The sequence below is a fragment of the Staurois parvus genome, unplaced genomic scaffold (assembly GCF_062004578.1).
Source record: "Staurois parvus isolate SC_StPar_1 unplaced genomic scaffold, SC_StPar_1.0 ptg000322l, whole genome shotgun sequence".
Classification (NCBI taxonomy): Eukaryota; Metazoa; Chordata; class Amphibia; order Anura; family Ranidae; genus Staurois; species Staurois parvus.
The window spans coordinates 317,953-338,862 of NW_028318118.1; the positions used below are offsets into that span (position 1 = coordinate 317,953).

The 20,910-nt window shown below is 43.9% G+C and overlaps 1 protein-coding gene across 1 annotated transcript in view; it reads right to left on the reverse strand.

The window, feature by feature from the left end:
- Window positions 1–10,039: 10,039 nt before the first annotated feature.
- The window catches only part of LOC149457370 (zinc-alpha-2-glycoprotein-like), a 36,113-nt gene continuing 25,242 nt past the window's right edge, over window positions 10,040–20,910 (reverse strand). The window contains exon 5 of the mRNA XM_089683818.1: window positions 10,040–13,805. Coding sequence (XP_089539944.1) covers window positions 13,654–13,805 — 152 coding nt within the window. The 3' untranslated portion in view covers window positions 10,040–13,653. The remainder of the gene's footprint in view (window positions 13,806–20,910) is intronic.

Sequence of the window (20,910 nt, forward strand, 5' to 3'; positions counted from 1 at the left end):
TGGACATCCTGACAGTACAGTATTTTAATTCCTGCGTCCTTCAATAGATGAGAAAGAAAATAGAATTTCTTGTACTAACGGTAAAATCATTTTCTTGGAGTCCAATGGAATTGACATATTAACAGTGACTACATAATATAAGTGAACGCACACACAAAACAATCTCTGAATTTTAACCACTTCAAGTCCGGATGTTTTTACCCCCTTCTTGTCCAGGCCAATTTTCAGCTATCAGTGCTATCACACTTTGAATGAAAATTGCGCGGTCATGCAATATTGTACCCATATGAATTTTTTATGCACCGCTGGGATTTTTATTTTTTTTGCTATGTAAATGAAAAAGTCCAAAAATTTTGAAAAAAAGTGTTTTTCTTTTAAAATTTTGCAAATAAATAATATTTCATCATAAATCTTGGCCAAAATGTATTCCATTATCGTTTTAGTAAAAAAAAAAATAACCCAAATTAGTTTATAGCCAAAAATTAAAATTAGTATTTATGTTTTTTTTTTTACATACTGTCACCCTAGCAGTACAGTGTCACCATGGTGACACTGTACTACTTGTGGGGGGTGATGAAGATTTTTTTTTTTTTACACTGATTGCTTTTACACCCATAAAGGCTGTAAAAGCAATCATTTCTCCTTCTCTCTGGCTGCATTCTTGCAGTCATTGAGAAATACTGTGTGAGCTGTGATTGGTCACAGCTTGTCACATGGTACAAGGCTGTTTTGAATAGCCTTGTACCATGTGATCTCTGTGATCATTCACAGATTTCACACGTAGTAAGCAATGATGTCACAAGTGACATCTTGCTTACTACTCTGAATGTGATCACTGATTGGCCAATCAGCGATCACATGATCGGGACCTCATACAGAGGTCCCGTCCGACGATCGGTGTTCCACTGTGTCCGGAGGACACAGCGGGCACTGGATTGCGGTGCTGCGTGCTCCCAGGGAGCGCGCACAAGCAGGGGGCGGGGAGGCCATTTATAAATGGCCGCCTGACCCTGCACTGCCACCATCCAGCCGTTTATATACAACAGCCGGATGGGAGGTGGTTAAGTTACTAATTTCGTTTTGTTGTATTCTTAACAAAATTTGTTTTGTTTAGTTTCATTTCGTTCATTTTTAACCAGATTCTAATTTTTTCTAATGCATTTGAAGTATTTAAATCAAATCAAAAATAATAAATAGATCTGATTTCATTGTGAAGAATAGCTGGTTCTATTCTATGTGAAATTCAAATTTCAGAAGGCGGCTTTATTCTTTCTATTCTATCCTTTGTTTTTTATTCTATTCTTTTCTATTCTATTCTTTTATTTTCTATTCTACCCTAGTCTGTTCTATTCTATTCTTTTATTTTTTATTCTACTCTATTTTGTTCTATTTCTATTTTGTTATTTCTACTCTTCTTCTATTCTGTTGTATTTCTTTATTTTCTATTCTGTTTTTTCCGAAATTTGAATTTCAAAAGACAGCTACATTCTCTCGATTTTATTCTATTCGAAATTAAAATTTCGGAAGGCAGCAATATTCTATTTTACTATATTCTTTTTTATTCTATTCCTTTATTTTCTATTCTTTTTTCTCTCTTCTGTTCTGTTTTATTCATTTCTATTCTTTTTGAAGTTCGAATTTTGGAAGACGGCTATATTCTAACACAATATGAAAACAAAGACTTTTGTGCTAGATACGTGATAGCCAAAATATATCAAACGATAAAAATATATGAATTAAATATGAATTACGACCGCGCTTTTTCTTCTGCTTGCTTGTGGATCCAGAAGAGAGAAGTTCTTGTGGTCAGTGAGGTTAAGGAGAAGGAGAATGTTATTTATATGGGTATAGATCCTCATTATTAGGAATCTGTTAATCTATGAAGTGGTGTGAGCTGATCATGGGAATGAGAGGCATGGAGATATGAGGATAAACAGAAAGGAGCAGGGGCGGACTGACCATTTGGAAACTCGGGCACTGCCCGAGGGCCCGGGGTCAGTAGGGGGCCCCATGAGATGCCCCTGGTACCTTTCATTGGCTTTTTCATAGGCTTTTTTGGGTGCGGGCGAGGACACAGGGGCCCCATGATCCCCTATTGCCCGGGGGCCCCATGAGTTGTCAGTCCACCCCTGGAGAGAAGTGAAACAATATCGATACTGGTCGACTTCCTTACCACCTGGATTAATATAATAAGCGATTCCAGCCAACTATGAGAATGGGGGGGGGGGGCATGGTTATTCGGTGAGTGCATACCTGAAAGGGGGAACGCCGTCTTTATGAGCACGTGGTGATTTCTTTTTGGGAATTAGAATTGTTTGGTGGAAGAGACATTTATGGACTTTTCATTTCACTTATGTTGAATGGGAGGATCAGAGAAGACAGGATCAAACAGCTTTTTTACACAATGTGGAGGATTAACCCCTTAGGTTCCACAGTGAGCATAACAAGCGTGCTTTACTGTATATACCAGGCATGTCCAAAGTCCGGCCCGCAGGCCATTTACGGCCCGGGGGTCGGTTTAATACGGCCCTCCAACAGCCCTCCCTGCTCTGTGTAATGTGGCCCTCCCACGGCCCTCCCTTCTATGGCAGACAGTCTTCTGCTTGAGAGCAGAGGGCAGTGCACATGCCTGACTGCGGCGCGTTCTCCCTGGTCTGTGTAAATGCGGCTGTCGCACGGCCCTTCCTTCTGTGGCAGACAGTCTTCTGCTTGAGAGCAGTGCGCATGCGTGACTGCGCCGCGCTGGGAGCGACAGAGGGCGGTGATGTCAGGGCCGGGCTTCCAGCGTGAAGTGTGTTTCTCTTCCCCTCCCGGCTGCCGAGCAGAGACTTCAGCTCCAGCTACCTTTTTCACCCTTCACATTAGTACAGGTAAGTTTTTTTAAAATTTATTTTCAACACATTGTGAAAACTCAGCTGTCAGTTGATCTTAATGTTATGAAATGAAAAGTATGTCGTTTGCAATTAACTTGGCATAAAATAATTTATTTGCATTTAATTGTAATGGTTCAAAGAATGTTCGGAAAAATGTTCGGCCCTCCACCATGTTCACTTCATCCAATCTGGCCCTCTTTGAAAAACGTTTGGACACCCCTGGTATATACAGACTGATTGTACTGTTGTGGGTTTATTAACACTTTAAAATAGAAAAATGTTTCAGATTGTTTATAGAATTGATTAAAAAATGTAACATACTACAAATAAACTTTGACTTATTTATAGTTTCTTTTTTGGCATACACTGCCTCTTCCTTGATTTTTTCTGGACTTTACCCATTTAGCAGATCCACTTGTTCAGTGGGGGATCTCTCTGCTGATCCCCAATGAGCAAGCAGATGACAGCTCTGTGACCCCTCCGCTGCTGCAGAGCAGACACAGAGCTGCTCACTCTCCTCAATGGGCGGTCGGATGAAAACAGACCGCCTGTCCCTTTTCATCCGATCTGAAGTGATGGACGGAAGGGGAATTGGATGCCCATCTGTCCCTTTTTGGAGGATTGGATGTCCATAGAGGAGAATAGAGGTTCAGATCGGGTACGCCTGAAAAACGGTCAGGTGGACCCGATCGGAACGTCTGTGTGAAAGAGCCCTGACAGTACATAAGGGGAATTCTCTTCAATGGAGCCCAACATAGTAGTAACAACCTGACAGGGGTTCCAATCCTGCCCCACTCTATGCAAAACTAAAATGGCTTGACTTGTAGTTGTAAGCAAAACACTGATGCAATGGGGAGGATTTATTAACACCGGAGCACTCAGAATCTGGTGCAGCTTTGCATGGTAGCCAATCAGCTTCTAACTTCAGCTTATTCAGTTAAGCTTTGACAGTAATGCAGCCCATAGACGGGTCGAACATCGGCCGATTTTTCGAACAATAAACGAAAAATCGGTTGGTAAGCTGACGTTACAACGACGATTAAAAAAATCGGCAGACTAAATCATAAAGTTCACCCCATAACTTCTGTCCTTTGCAGGCCACGGCTCATGCACAGATTTTTAATCGTTAAAATTTTCTAGAATTTTTTTGAATTTTCCAACATGACCGATAATCTCAAAGTGCAAAAAACCCGAAAAACGACCGACCAATTAACCCGCTAACAGTGCACAAATCGACCGTTTTTTTTTCGGCCGATTTTCGAACCGTCTATGGCCGGCATAAGTCCCCGGTCACACCAATCCGACTTTGTAATCATGCGACATCTAGTGAAGTTGCACAATTTCAAACTTTGGTCATTCCGGCTTGGGGTGCGACTGGCAAGACATCTGTCACAGATGTCTATGCAAGTTGCACCTGCAGTAGTCCATGCACTACTTTAGAAATCGGTGCAGCTCCAACCAAGTCCACCGATATGACTGCTTTAATTGTGGACCATAGGGTGCAACTTGCCATGCGACTTGAAAGTCACATGGCAAATCGCATCCGGTATGGCCCGGTACTAAAACCTGGAAGATGATTGGTTTCTATACACAGCTGCACCAGATTTTTCTCTCTCCAGTTTTAGTAAATAACCCCCACTGCGTATTAACAGCCAATTTCTGGAACAAGTAGAAAAAAGGTTTAGTGTTGTTGTTTCATATCATTTCCTATCTAACCCTTTATTATCCCATTATTATACTTAATCAGCTTTCAATAACTTCTTCCACTTTCTGCACTCCTTAACTTTTTTTCCCATTTTTTAAAAAGTGGCTGTGTACCCTTACATACACTCAGTGAAGTGGCCTCAGATGATACACAGCGATGAAACAAATCCTCCTACATAAGTTGTATCTGTTTATCTGCAGTTTTTTCTCTTCTCGACATCCGTGCAAAGGGCTACATTTACAAAGCTTTTCTGAGATTTTAGAAAAAAGGGGGCGGAGAGATGAAATTACACTCTGCAGAGCTCAGTGAATTCTGAGGTCAGGGCAATTTGCAAACACGTGTTAGCCAATAGACAGTTCCAAGGTCGGGGCAGGTAGCGAGCAAGCATAGTCCAGTAAACAATCCAAACTTCTGATAGCAATCCAAAGAGTAATCCAGGTACAAGCCAGGAGTCAGCAACAAGAAAACCATTGACATGTAGCATAGCAGAAGTAAGATGCTATCACCACCCAGAGACCTGGAGACTGTCAGAATGGAGGGTAGGAACAGATAACACAGTGCTGCCTAGTAACCAGGATGCTGTGGTGGTGGTGGGGGGGTTAGGGGGCGGCATCATCAGCCAATGGGAAGAGAGGAGGTGACGTTGGCTGGTGAGAAGACTGAAAGAGAGGGGGTGCTATCTTCATTGCTCAGCAACTGGTCTAGGGAACCGAGTAGGAACCGGAGCCCAGCTCACCCCAAACTGTGAAAAGAGATTGGGGGAGTAATACTGCACACCACACCACCCTTAATTTTCCCATAGTTTGCAAGTTGGTAACAAAATGGTCAAATTTAAATATCATGTCTATGCTAGGCAGCCAGAGAAAGGTGAGAAACTTGACAAACCACAGCCCCGCTTAAGACATGTATAATAGGCAGACAGCCCAAAACATCAAAATGAATGCAGACACATCATAAACCTCCACTAGTTGCACTAGTTGCAGTCTTCAAAAGATGACTAATGAGATCCTATCATACATAGTTACACAATAAGGTTGACACAGGTCCATCTATTCCAATCTAAATTTGTATGTAATGCATGCACACTGTACATATCATTACGGATTCCCATATCCCTCTATATGAAGTTTGAATTTTTTAGGTTAACTACCCTCTTCGCTGACACCACTAACTGTGGAAGGGAGTTCCATTATTTTACCACTCTAACTGTAAAGAAACCTGTATGATATTTGAAAATTTATTGGATTCTCACCCAACACAATGCTGTGGCTACTTCTCCTTCAGAGACCTTAAAGTGAACAATTTATTCCCAATAATGAAGTTGTAATTGCTAAACTTGTATAATGCTATCATACTCCATCTTTAAAACTTAGGTTTTCCTTCCCCTTACCAATTTTATTGCCCTTCTCTGAACTCTCTTAAGTTCAAGGACATTTTTCCTGAGGATTGGTGATCAAAACTGAACCACATACTGAGGATGAGGTCCAACCAGTTTTTTGTAAAGTACAAAATTATAGATCTATCTCTTGAGTAAACAACTTTTTTATTGCATGATAGCAGTCTTCTGATTTTCTTATCTGCAGCCCGGCATTCCATGCAATTTTTGAGTCTATGGTCAACAAAGACCCCAGAGGAGCATGACTTTACACTTTTCAATATTGAACCCAGGGGTGGACTGACAACTCATGGGGCCCCCGGGCAATAGGGGATCATGGGGCCCCTGTGTCCTTGCCCAAACTCAAAAAAGCCTATGAAAAAGGTACCAGGGGCATCTCATGGGGCCCCCTTCTGACCCCCCGTGTAATAGGGTTTCCAAATGGTCAGTCCGCCCCTGATTGAACCTCATCTGCTATGTAGTTGCCCACCCCTCAGTTTTATCAAGGTTTTCTTGAAAAAGATTCTAAATCCTTGTGAAGTAATGTTCACCTCTTTATCATTTATAAATATAAATTTGGGGCACCCTGCTTACTATCTTAGACCATTTTTAAAACAACACATGGGAATGATACTCAGGAGTGCTCAGATCCTAGACCAAACCCAACTGAGCTATCCCACCAGGGAGCTGTCATTGCACAAAGCCTATCACAAGCGGATAAGGCATTTCCTGCTACAGCCTCTTCTGTACAGAGGGCTTGGATACATGCAGCTGAGGGATTGAGAATGCTTCACTCACTTATGATTGGCTTTGTGCAGTGACAGTTTCCTGGTGGGATAGCTCAGGTGGGTTCAAACTAGTATCCCAACACGCTCATTACTGATCACTACCATCTGGACGCGTTCCTGCATCTAGTTTTCTTTCCATGTACAAACAATTCCTTCAATGCCAATAGGCCTTAGCTTGTAACATGAGCAATTGTGTTGTTGCTTTAGCAAAGTCCAGATAAACCACTTTCACTGGCCTCCCCCATCTCAATTGCTGCTCAATTCCTCAAAGAAGTTAGCAGGTTGGTCTGACAAGTACGCTCCATCATCAATCAATGCCATTCGTTACTAATGATACAATTTTCACAGACAAATTCTTGGATATAATTCCTTTTGTTCCTTCCATTCCATTCCATCCTTCCATTTCTTCCTATACTTGCATACTAATGATGTAAGCCTGAGTGGTCTGTAGTTACCTTGTATACATCTTGGTCCTTTTTTGAACATCATTTCTGGTGCATATTTGGCGAGTTAAAAAAAAATACCAAAACCGCACTTCCCCATTGAGGCCTGGTTCACACCAATGCATTTTTTTAGGGCTTTTTGCAGAAACACACTACAGTCCATTTAACATGGTTTCCTATGGAACATGTTCTCATCTATGCTTTTTTGAGCTGCTGCATTTTTGGAAAGGGTCAGGGACTTTTTTAAAGGCAAAACATTGCATTTGTGTTTCAATAGACTTCAATGGAGACGCTGCAGAAAATGCATATAGAGTGTTTTCGATGCTTTTTAATGCATTTGTTGTGTTATTTATGCATTTTGTGTTTTTAATCTGCCCAGCAATAAATTGGCCAAAAAAAAACATTAACAAAACGCAAAATGTATAAAAAATGCACGTGCAAAAATGCAAAACGCACTGCAAAACAGACAAACTGCATTGGTTGTTAACCAGGTCTGAAATGCATTGAAAACGCATAAAAAATGCACATGTGTTGCGTTTTTGATGTGTTTTGCTTTTTTAACCTGCCCAGCAACTAAGTGGCCAAAAAATAAATAAAACATAAAAAAGTGTGCGTGCAAAACCGCAAAGCGCACTGCAAAAAGCACTGCAGAACAGCTAATATGCAAACTGCATTGGCGTGAAATGCATTGAAAACCCATCAAAAACACAGGTATGATGTTTTTTTTTAGTCACATGACCTATGAAAAATGCACACATGGTAAAGTCGTGGCAAAATCTCCGGTAAAATCACGGCAAAATAGTGTGTTTTCGGCACCTTTTTTCCCTATTGCTAAAAAGCCGATAATACTATTATTATTATACAGGATTTACATAGCGCCAACGGTTTGCTCAGCACTTTACATTATAGTGGGAGACAATACAGTTCAATACAAGAGGGATTTGAGGACCCTGCTGTTGGAGGGAGGGGTGAATGGTACAATAGGTAAAACTGTGGGGGATGGAGTGGTTGGAGGCATGGAGGATACCAGTATTAACAGAGGGAGGGATAGGCTTCCCTGAAGAGATAGGTTTTCAATGATCGCCTAAAGGTAAGTACAGTAGGTGAGAGTCTGATATATTGGGGTAGGGAGTTCCAGAGGATGGGTGACGCCCTAGAGAAGTCTTGGAGACGAGCATGGGAGGAGGAGATAAGGGAACTAGAGAGTAGGAGGTCTTGCGAGGAGCGGAGTGTACGGTTTGGGTGATATTTAGAGATTAGATCGGATATGTAAATTGGGGCAGTGTTGTGGGTGGCTTTATATGTCAATGTTTTCAGCTGATACATTTGGCTGCCAGTATATTGGTGCATCCCTAACACAAACTAGTTAATATACCTTTACTGGGATTTTTTTTTTTTCACCAAAGATGTAGCAGAATGCATTATTGGCCTAAATTTAGGAAGAAATTTGATATTTTGATTCTTTTTATTGGATATGTTTTAAAACAAAATGTATGAAATATTTTTTTCTCAGAGGTTTTGGTCTTTTTTTTCATTTATATAATAAAAAAAACAGTGGTGATCAAATACCAACAAAAGAAAGCTCTATTTATGTGAAAAAAAATTATATATAATTTAGGTACAGTGTTGCAGGACCGAACAATCACCAGTTAAAGTAGCACCGTGCTGAATAGCGGTTTTAATTTTTTTTTAAGTCTGTGGAGGTGCGAAAAAACGAAATCCCCTAAGTATACAAAAAATATGCAAGTGCAAAAACACAAAAAAAGTGCACTTAAGGGTGTGCTTTTGTCCACCCCCCAAAGGGGTAGGACCTCTATCCTGATCCCCCGGGCCCAAGGCTCCTGACAGGGACAAAGGGTTTCCAACATGGTCCACTTGGCGGGCCCCTTTCCTTGTGGCTAGCTGAAGCCAACCACCAAGTACTAGGTCAGGGAGCTCTCCCCAAGAGAGACCCCCCCCCAGGAACAGAAGAGGAAGGAACCTGACCCACATCCTCCATCGTAATGAGAAAAAAAAACAAACACAAAAGTGAAAGGTGACAAAACAGTGAGGAAAAAATAAATGAATAAGTGTCCATGCAATTGTGCACTGGCTAGGCCCTGAGGCCCGTAGCAAAAAAAATTGCCCTGGGCTTAGCCATGCCCTGGTCATGCTGGTCATGAAGAGAGTAAAGCCTACCAGCGGTCAAGTGGTTAATCCCCCCCCCCTTCCCACAGCGTGCAGGGCTGCTATTAGAAATCATGGGGTCCCATACAGCCAACCTGACAGGCCCCCCAAAAAAAATAGTTTACTATGCTTTGGTTATGAATGAAAACAATGAGTGATCGGTACTGAGCACTCATTGTGTTCGTCCATAAAAGAAAGGGGATGGCAAAATGTGACATATTTACCGAACCTTTCCCCCACTCTCCATCCTGAAATATCCTATTGTGTGCTTGCAGCTGCTGGTAGTAAGGAGGGGAGGATAGCTGGCAGCACTGTAGGGGGTGGGGGCACACAGGGGGCTTGAGCAGCAGGGGGAAAGGTATGGTGCACAGGGAGGGTGATGGGTGTGACGGGGGTGTAATGACTGGAACCAATCCCCTGTATGGCTCTCTGTAGCAGCTAAAAGCCAACGGGAGGGAGAGGAGAAGAAGCTGCTGCAGAGAGAGCCATAGAGGGGATCGGTTCCAGTCATTGCACCCCCCACTGTGCCAATCACCGTACTGTCCACATACGATTCACCCAGCTGCCTGGGTCCCCGTTGGCCTGGGCCCCGTACAAGAGGACTGGTGGTACCCCCGTATCCACGGCCCTGCTAGTGTGTTGTATAGTGGTGTAGCGGGTTAGGATCGAAGAGATCAAACAGTCCCAGACACGATCACAGAGTTTATTTAGCATTGTTACAGCAGGTCAGGGAGAGATTACAAGGGACTGGTAATATGATGGTGGTCACTGCAGAAAACATCCATATGTACACTGAGACAGAGGGGTTATCAATAAAAAGTGAATGATAAATGAAAAAAATCGGCTTTTACATTTTCTAAGCTCTGTAGAAAAAAAATGAAAGACCTGGTAGCCAGAAATCCTGCTGAATGATAGGGGACCAAATACTTATTTCCCTTGTGAACATGAGGTGATTGTAGCCCTATTAGTGCATTTGCGGCAGAAACAATTGAGTACTGATGTGATACTTTTTATTTGCACTAACAAACAATTTTGAGGACAAGCTTTCGGGGAGTGTCCCCTTCTTCAGGTCAGAGCAGTACTGATCACAAAGGTATAGCAGAATGTTCAGTGCATCATTTGTTAGACATGCATTTCTTTTGACTTTTTTGTTGCTATTCTGTCTCTCAGTGTTACAATACATCTACCATTCGATTTTTAGACCGATCATTTCTTTGTGAGTGGGCAAACATTCAAAATCAGCAGGAGATCAAATACTTATTTCCTTCACTGTATATAAAATGCAGTGACATGCAAAAGTATGAACTAAAAAGTAACATTAAACACAGTAAGCTTTCTAAAGAAAGTTTAATTCATACTAAACTGAAAATTCAACAAATTAACGATATGGCTAAAAGTTTGTGAACGCCTGTCCATCACTCCGGCCTTATGATGGAAGGTTTGTGGACAACTGGATAGCCCCCAGACGACTGAGTTCAGGTGTTTCCATTGAAGGGCGCTGTTCAATGTAAAGATACAAGGAAATTCTCAACAACTGTGAATTTTAAAGTGATATTAAAGGTATTTAAAAAAAAAAAAATAACCAACATGTTATACTTACCTGCTTTGTGCAGTGGTGTTGTGCTGTGTAGCCTCGATCCTTTTCTTCTGATGTCCCCCACCAGTGCTCCCAGCCCTTCTCTCCTGCCAAGAGCCCCCAAAGCAAGCAGTTTACTATGGGGGCACCCAAGCAGGCTCGCTCCTGAGCTGCTGCTCTGCATGTCCATTCACACTCAGAGCCGTGGCTCAGCCTCGCTCTCACTATCGGCTCATTGGCTGTGATAGCAGCAGGAGCCACTGCTGTCTCAGCCAATGATGAGGGAGAGTCTTCGGGGAGCCAAAGCTCTCGTGCACAATGTTGGAGCACAATGGGGCTCAGGTATCAGGAACATAATGGGGGGGGGGGTGCTGAGGGGGCAGCTACACAATTAAGGATTTTACCTTCATGCATAGCATGCATGAAGGTAAAAAACCTTCAGCCTTTACAACCACTTTAACCTTGTGGCCACAGTTTGCGGAAGGCCCTTTTCTGTTTCAGTATGACCGTGCCTTCTAGTCAAATGAGGTTTTAGTGACATACAGGGGGAAATTTACTGAAACTGGTGCAGTCAGAATCTCGTGCAACTGTGCATGGCAGCCAATCAGCTTCTAACTTCAACTCATTCAATTAAGCTTTGCCAATAAAACCTGGAAACTGATTGGTTTCCATGCAGAGTTTCATTGGATTTTGCACTCTCCAGTTTTAGTAAATAATCCCATAGAATGTCTGAAAGGGAAGGACTTGTACTGCTTTCTCTCATTAGAAACTTGTATTAAATCTTTATTTGGAAAACTAATATTGTGTACACATAGTAAAAAAAAAGAAGATATTTAACAGTTTAAAAAACATAAAATAAATAATATTAGAGGACAATAACTCTCTGTATCAAAGGCAAGAGGGTCTAATTAAATCATTTACATCCACACTCCCAAACCGGTGAGCTACATTTTTACAGTGTTGGCTAGTGCATAGAAAATAAATTAAAAGTTTAATATCCATTGTCTTCAATCTGCACATTAATGCAATATTTGTTACGTGACCTTTGGACCCACATCCAATCACTCTCCAAGGCCTCATCCACATGGGTCCTGAGGCCAGTACACCCTGAGTCAGCTATTTTGTATGTGGATGGAACTACTGGTGCTGCGTACAGGCAGACAATGTAAGTCTATAGGGCATAAACCAATGGCCAATTCACAGTGTATGGGCCTCAGCACCCATGTGAAGGAGGCCCATCTTGCCGCCTTAACCTCCATAACAGTTCTAAAATTCTTAATTATTGGTATCACAAAACTATTTATTTGTTCTCTGGCTATCACCCTCCTTGACTATTGCAACTCCCTTCTCGTTGGCCTACCTCTACACTGGCTATCCCCCTTAGAGCGGAGTTCCACCTAAAAAAAAAAAATTAAAAGTCAGCAGCTACAAAAACTGTAGCTACTGACTTTTAAAAAGCAGACACTTTCCTGTCCCTCGGTCCCGTGGTGTCTTCACCACCGCTGGTTTCATTGGCCATCTTCTCTGCCTGGTGCCGGCATCTTCAGTGTGGGCACCCGGCTGTGACAGCTTGCTGCTTCACAGCCGGGTGCCCACTGTGCATGTGCGAGAGGCGCTGCACTTTTTGAATGGTCCTGTAGTCTTCTGGGACCTGTCATGTGTCCCAGAAGACTACAGGGAGGGGAGGACAACTTCTGCTTCCGATCGCCCAGGCGATCACAGCGGAAGTGGGAGCGGGTACCGTGCCAATCCTTCGTGGGGAGCGGGGGACAAAGGCTTAAAGCGGAACTTCCCCTTTTGGGTGGAACTCCACTTTAAGTCTATCATGAATGCTGTTGTCAGACTCATCTATATTACTAAGTGATCTGCGGCTGCTGCCCTTCTCTTGTCAGTTCGCCCCTGCTTCTACCCTCTCCCATCAGCTCACCCTTTTGTACATCTTGCCCATTCTTTTAAGATTGTAAGCTCCCACAAGCAGGGCCCTTCTAATCCTCCTATATTAAATAGTATTGTAATTGTTCTGTGCCCCTTTCATTTGAGCATTGCTGCACGCACTATTGACACTATATACTGTAAATCCTGTATAATAATAATAAAAACCGAGAAATACAAAAAAGTATTTGACAGACCCAGTTACAATAATGAATTATTTCATATACTGTAACTTACAATAAAGTCCATAGTATGCAGCAGTCACAAGTATGAAATCACAATAGTTAATTTGAAATGGCCACAAATATTTTCATTTAAATGTATCCTTAATAGATCAAGAGTCTAAGTAAAACTTGTGTGCACCAAAAGCATTTGTAGCTCTAAATATTTGTAAAGTAGCAGTCACATCATCACTTTGCTGTACACAGCCTGTGCAAAAAACAGGGCTGTGGGAGGAGCCCATCAGGCTCCACCCACTACATTCAGCCTGTAGAAAACTACAGGAGGGGCAGACACAAGACCAGTTACCCTGCACAAGGAGAAAGAGCAGCAGTGACCGGTCTCTATTACAGGAAGCTCCTGCACAGAGGCAAAATGCAAGTGTTTCATGGGTAATTTTCCGCACAGATCTGGGAGAAACACACAAAGGTTGCCAAAATATTAAAGAAGAGTACTCATGGCTTTTGTATTTAGGCAATTTTTGTTTAGCCAATAGTTCAGCTTAAAAATCATGGTGCCCACTGCTTCTTCAGGACCCGGTGATCCAGGCTGGAAAAGCTCCCGGTTTAGAGGTGTTTATGATGTGTAGATGGGCTCATCGGCTTCCTGCGGTATGGCTGAAAAATGTGGATTCTTCTTACGTACAAAGCAGAGGGTGACAATCACCAGTACTGCAAACAGCAGGATCACCAGGACCGGGATGAACCATATCTTCGTCCTCTTATGATCTGTGAGAGCGACAAACATCATTGTTACAATATATTTGTGTGCATTAAAGGCTCAGTCCAGATATAACTGACATATTAGCTGCAAATATATCCCTGACTGAACCATTGGCTTCACTTGGTGATAATATATCACAAGAGTTCCTAGCTACGGCCACCATAATCCCTAGCTAGGGCCATAGTCCCTAGCTATGGCCACCATAAAAAAACAAAATAAAAACAAAACAAACAAAAAAACACCCCACCCTCCAAAAAAAACCCAACAAAAAAAAATGGCAGACTCGATGGACCACTCTGCATTTTTCTGCCGTCACTTTTCCGTGTCTCTATATTTCATTATTGGCCTCTCCCACCCTTTGATGAACTATTTTGCCCTTTTGTACTCTCAGCTGATTATAACAATATCTAGTCACCACAAGTAAATGTGATAAATAAAAAACATAAAGTTAAAGAGCATCAAAGTAGAATGAGGACAAAGACAAACATAGATGAAGGTTTCCCACGTTGCAAGGATCTTAGTGGCCTGGCCAGATAGTACTGGAATCTTTGTATACAGTACAGTGGGGATCGAAAGTTTGGGCACCCCAGCTAAACATTTGTATTAATGTGCATAAAGAAGCCAAGGAAAGATGGAAAAATCTCCAAAAGGCATCAAATTACATACAAAAGAGAAGGGCGCAGCGCTAGAATACAATATAATAATAAACCATATATATATGAAGTGGTGACAAAGTGCTAGAAACTGTGCATAAAAGCAATGATAGTCCTTAAACATCAAACGGTGACTGAAAAAACGTGCGTCTTCCGGTGATCAGAATGATTGAATCATGCACTCACCAGATGCATAATTCAAATATGCATATAGATGGTATCCCGATATCCATACGCAGTTGTCTCATGAACGGATCAGGTCATCATCTAAGTGCAGCAGTCCATCCAAAGAATCTTCTTTATGGATCGTGTGTTGCCACACTAAGACACCCCTCAGCTGTCCCCTAAGAGACTCTGCAAGTAATGGACTCAGCAGGGTCCCAAGAAAAAAGCCAGGATGGTGTGATACCGTTTAAAATGAAAATTTATTGGTCCAAAAGAAAGACAAGGACTGCATAGATAAACTGACCATAGAAATGCATAAAGATGTCCCCCGCTCCATGCGGTGGCGTAATGTCTGGGATATGCTGCTATTACCCTGACGCGTTTCGTGCCATGTGCACATATTCATAGGGAGTGTGTCAGCTAACCAGACATCTACTCCAAACCCTGTATAAATAATGTCTGGCAATCGTGTAAGCGCGTCCGCCATTTTCCCGGCGTCCCCGCGCATGCGCAGAGCAGACATCGCTATGATGTCCGCATCTCGGTCCAGCGCCATTTTGTTGTGGTCTTGATTACCAACAACTACGATGCCAGATACAAGCACAGCTGTGCAGTGAATATATTATCAGCAGTGAACGGCTGTTTGCCAAATACAATACATACAGGGCTGGAAACAACACACAAAAAATATATAATGAGGACACCTAACAGAATAATATAAACGCATGTATATAGATGAGTCAACATCGATATACCATAATTGTTAAAGCATAAAAGCTAATAAAATAATTCTAAGGTGTCTCCAGTATAAATATACAATAAATGCAGTTACACAAATTACAAAAGATATACAAATATGTTAAAAATAGATATACATGTAAATAAACAATGTCCATATAAACAAGATTGTATACTCGAGCATATATTCACAACGACCAAGAACCACATAATTGCATAATTGAACAATAATGTATAAAAAATTAATATATAAAAAAACAGGTAAATACAAGGTTGCATTGTATCTACGGTTAATATTAAAATATGATAATAAAATACTTGATAAAAATGTAAAGGTATCAAGCGTTAATTGTGTAAAATCACACAGATAACAATGCAAAATAATGAGCCCATCAAATGATAATAAGAAATTGTGTAAGAATATATAAAAGTGTAAATTAATAGCACATGCAAATAATCAACCAAAATCAGCTATTATCAATAAAACTGTTGATATCAAACTCAACATTATGTCTTTTGGGATAAAAAGTGTCCAATTCATAAATCCACTTTGATTCTTTTTGTGAGACTGTTCTCTTTCTATTAGTTCCCCTCCAATGAGTTTTAACTATATCAATACCAGCAAAAGTCAATAAAGTGGGGTCATTATTATGGAATAAACGAAAATGTTTTGACAAGGAATGTTCCTTGTTCCCCTTCTTAACATTACTGACATGCTCTCTCAAACGGTCCTTTAATTTCCTCGTAGTTCTCCCAATATATTGTTTTCTACACGGGCACTGCAATAAGTAGACCACAAATCTACTATTGCATGTAATGAAGCCATCAATATTATAGCTTCTTCCTGTAACTGCTGAATCGAAAGTGTCAATACTCCTCTTTCTAATTCCATTACATCTACAAATGATACATTTGTTACATGGAAAAAATCCTTTAAGCCCTGAGAAAAAGGAAATACTAGTGGGGGGATTGACCACATTAGGGGCTAACTTGTCTCGCAATGTTGGTGCCTTTCTGAATGTTATTTCAGGCTTATCAGGCAAAAAATCTGTTAAAACAGGGTCGGCTTTTAATATTTTCCAGTTTGCCTTAATTATTTTAGAAACAGCCTTATGTTGGATGGAAAAGCCAGTTATAAATGGGCATACTTTCTGTTGTCTCTGCTTATTAGCCCCATATAAAATAGAGTCTCTCTCTAAATGGGTAACCTCCTTAATAGTGTTATCCAGTTTGTTCCCATTATAACCCTTTTCTAAAAAGCATTCCTTGAGGATGGAAGCTTGATGAAGAAAGGTATTTTGATCAGTACAATTTCTCCTGATCCTCAGGAACTGGCTTTTGGGTATATTGCTCAACCACATTGGATGGTGGCAACTATCAAGGGGGATATAGCTATTTCTGTCAGTAACCTTAAAAAAGGTTTCAGTGACAATCCTCCCTTCATAATTAAACAAGGTTAAGTCCAAAAAATGGATGCTTGTTGTGCTATACTCAAACGTGAGCTTAATTGTTATGATCCGCCGGTGGTGCCTCAGGCTGCCAACTGGCGGACCTACTCAGAGCGTGGGGTCTAAGCCCGGGCTGTGCTTTCACCAGGGCCCCTGATGGTGGGGATGGACTTAAAACAGTCCCGGGCCAGGTCACGACCTCCGAGCAGGCCCCCCAGCGGCCGAGGAGACCTTTGGGGACAGGTACCGGGAGAGCCAGATGTGAAGTGGCTAACGGCCCTAGCAGGGTAACAACTGATCGTGAGCCCGTGAGGCAAGCGGGGTACAGGATCGGTAGGCCAAGAGTAGTCGGGTCACACGCAGGGTCAGCAGGGGGTATCAATCCGTAGAATGGTCAGGGCAATCCGGGTCAAACGCAGGAGCAGGCAGAATAGTCAGGGTCAATCCAGGTCAAAACGCAGGGGCAGGCAGAATAGTCAGGTTCAATCCGGGTCAATCACAGGGGCAGGCAGCGTAGTCAGGGTCAATCAGGGTCTCAGGCAGGTACAGGAACTTCAGGATCACAGGAAGACCTTGCGGCAACTTGTGACAGTGCAGGGCATCTTTAAATAGTGCGCCCTGCACTGTCATTGGCCGGCTAGGACGCGCCCCCGGCTGTCATTGGACGCCTGAGGCGCGCCCGCGGCTCCTACTGCGCATGCGCGGCGTCCTGTCAGCCGCGGCTCGCCGGGCCCTGGTGCCTGTGTCCCGGCGCGATCTGCCGCCACCGCGCATGCGCGAGGGACGGAGCCGCGATCGCGGCTCCATGGGCCGTGATCCCTGACATTGCCCCCCCCCAATGGGCACCCTCCGGGAGCCCCACTGATCTCTCCACCGCGGGTGAGCACGAAAAAACTCCCGGATGAGCCTGGGCGCGTGAACGTTCCGGGCGGGTTCCCATGAGTTCTCCTCAGGACCATACCCCTTCCATTTTATCAGGAACTGCGTCTGGCCTCCCCTCCTTCGGCAACTGAGGACAGTCTCCACTTCATATTCCTCCTGGTCACCTATGGTGACTGCCTCGGGAGGTCTAGATTCACGGTCCGGGAAGGGATCCGGTCTAGATGGCTTCAGGAGGGACACATGGAACACAGGATGTATCCTGAGTGTCTGCGGAAGCTCGAGCTCGTAGGCCACCCTGTTGATGACTCGTTTTACAGGAAACGGCCCAATGTACTTGGGTCCCAGCTTCCTTGAAGGGCACAGCATCTTCAAATTGGTTGTTGCTAGCCAAACCCGATCTCCTGGTCGAAGCAGTAATTCTCCTCTTCTCTTACCGTCGAATGCTCGTTTACTGTCCTCTTGGGCTTTAGCGATGGCTTCCTGAATTGTCTTGTTATTGACTGAAAGGAATTCCAAGACGTCTTGAGATGCCGGTACCGGATTCTCAGGCATAAGGTCAGGGAGGAATGTGGGATGATACCCGTAATTGGCATAGAACGGGGATTGACCCGTAGCTGAATGACTCGAGTTATTGTACGAGAATTCCGCGGAAGGCAGCAACGACAGCCAGTCATCCTGGAGGTAAGACGTGTAGCACCGCAAGTATTGTTCCATCGTCTGGTTGGTCCTCTCAGTTTGGCCGTTGGTCTGTGGATGGTAGGCGGATGAAAGCGATAGCTTGATTCCCAGCGATTTACATAAGGCTTTCCAGAATCTGGAGGTGAATTGGACCCCCCGATCGGACACTATATCTTCGGGAACCCCATGAAGCCTCACCACTTCCTTGATGAAGATCCGTGCCGTTTCTGGTGCTGATGGGGTCTTCTCCAAGGGCACGAAATGTGCCATCTTTGAAAAGCGGTCGACGACCACCATTATTGCAGTGTAGCCCTGGGATGGTGGAAGTTCGACCACGAAATCCATGGCTATCATCTGCCAGGACCGCTTGGGTATGGGCAATGGACGTAACAGTCCCCATGCCCTAGTTCTGGAGGGCTTGTTCTTTTGACAGGTGGGACAGGTTCGGACGTAATGCTCACAATCCTTGATCATGTCTGGCCACCAGAACGAGCGCCGTAATAGATCCAGAGTTTTCGTTACCCCGAAGTGGCCCGCCATGGGATGGTCGTGGCAGTGCCCCAGGACCAAGGTTCGCACTTCTTCTGGGACCATGATCCGGTTTTCCTTCCAAAACAGCCCCCCCTGGCTCTGGAGGGGTGACCCAGACGGAACTGGTAATCCTACGGAAGCATCGAGAAGCCGGGAGCGAAGTTCCGTTTGTAGAGCGAGGAAACTCCCAGAAGGCAAGATGGTGTCCGGCAGCACAGCGTCGTCGGGGTCCTCGAACATGCGGGACAGAGCGTCTGGTTTAGTGTTCTTAGACCCGGGTCGGTACGTTATATGGAATGAGAATCGAGAAAAGAAAAGGGCCCATCTTGCTTGGCGAGGTCTCAGTCGTTTCGCCGTTCTTAAATATTCAAGGTTTTTGTGATCTGTGAATATTAGAATTGGGTGCGTGGCTCCCTCCAATAAATACCTCCATTCTTCAAGAGCAGTCTTTATGGCCAGAAGCTCCCGATCTCCAATGTCATAGTTACGTTCCGCTGGTGTCAACTTCCTGGAGAAGAACGCCACGGGGTGCAGTAGTTCCTTGGTACCATTCCTTTGGGATAACACCGCTCCTACCGCATTTTCGGAGGCGTCCACTTCCAAAACATATGGGAGGGAAGAATCTGGATGGCAGAGAATGGGAGCAGAGGTGAACAATTCTTTGAGTCTTTCAAATGCCGTCTGCGCTTCGGGAGTCCACTTAAAGCGGACCCCTAGTTTCGTCAGTTGTGTGATTGGGGAGACCAGACCGGAGAAGTTCCTAATAAACTTCCTGTAAAAGTTAGAGAACCCAATGAAGCGCTGTACCCCTTTTTTGTCGGCGGGTATTGGCCAATCCAAGATCGCCGTGACCTTCTGGGGATCCATCGCGACCCCCGCGGAAGAGAGAACCAGTCCCAAGAACGTTATCTCGTGCTGTTCAAAACAGCATTTTTCTGCCTTCGCGTATAGCCCGTGTAGACGCAACCGTTCTAGTACCCGTATTACGTGACCCCGATGAACCTCCCGTGAGGGGGAAAAAATTAGGATGTCATCCAAGTAGACCACCACGAAAATGTCGAGAAAATCACGAAAAACATCGTTGATAAAGTGCTGAAAGGTCGCCGGAGCATTACAGAGCCCGAACGGCATCACCAAATATTCATAGTGGCCGAATCTCGTACGGAATGCCGTCTTCCACTCATCCCCTTCCCTGATACGGACTAGGTTATAGGCCCCCCGCAGGTCTAACTTAGTAAATATCGTTGCGGATCTCAATCTCTGGAGGAGCTCGGGGACTAGGGGCAAAGGATAACGATTTTTTACTGTTATTTTGTTCAGGTCACGGTAGTCAATGCAAGGCCGTAACGATTTGTCTTTCTTCTCTACGAAGAATAATCCGGCCCCGGCTGGGGATGTGGATGGACGAATAAATCCCTTCCGTAGGTTTTCGTCAATATAATCCCTCAGCACACCCGATTCTGTTTCGGACAAGGGGAAGATACGGCCGAATGAGATTTCAGATCCGGGTAGGAGGTCTATGGGGCAGTCGTAGGAACGGTGCGGAGGGAGAACATCTGCTCCTCGCTTACTAAAGACGTCTAAGAAGTCGTGGTAGGCCGGAGGAATAACCTGGGATAGATTGGTGTCGCCATCCAAGCACAGGAGGAACCGGGGCACTATGGGTCCTGTGACGTGGCAGTGACTCAAACAATAAGGGGAGCGAAATTGAATTGTCCCCCTTTCCCAGTCAATCTGGGGGTTATGGGCCCTCAGCCAAGGGAGCCCCAGAATGACTGGAAAAAGGGGGGATGCGATGGCATCCAGGCGGAGGAACTCCTGGTGATGGTCTGCCATTGTGGTGAAAATGGGTGGTGTCTCCTGGTCCACCACCCCTGATTTTATACGGGACCCATCTGCCAAGAAGATGTTGAACCCCCTTTCTTTGGTCTGGAGTGGGATCTTTTGCCGGTGGGCAAAGGTCAGGTCGATGAAGCAACTACAGGCTCCTGAGTCAACGATTGCGGTCACCGACA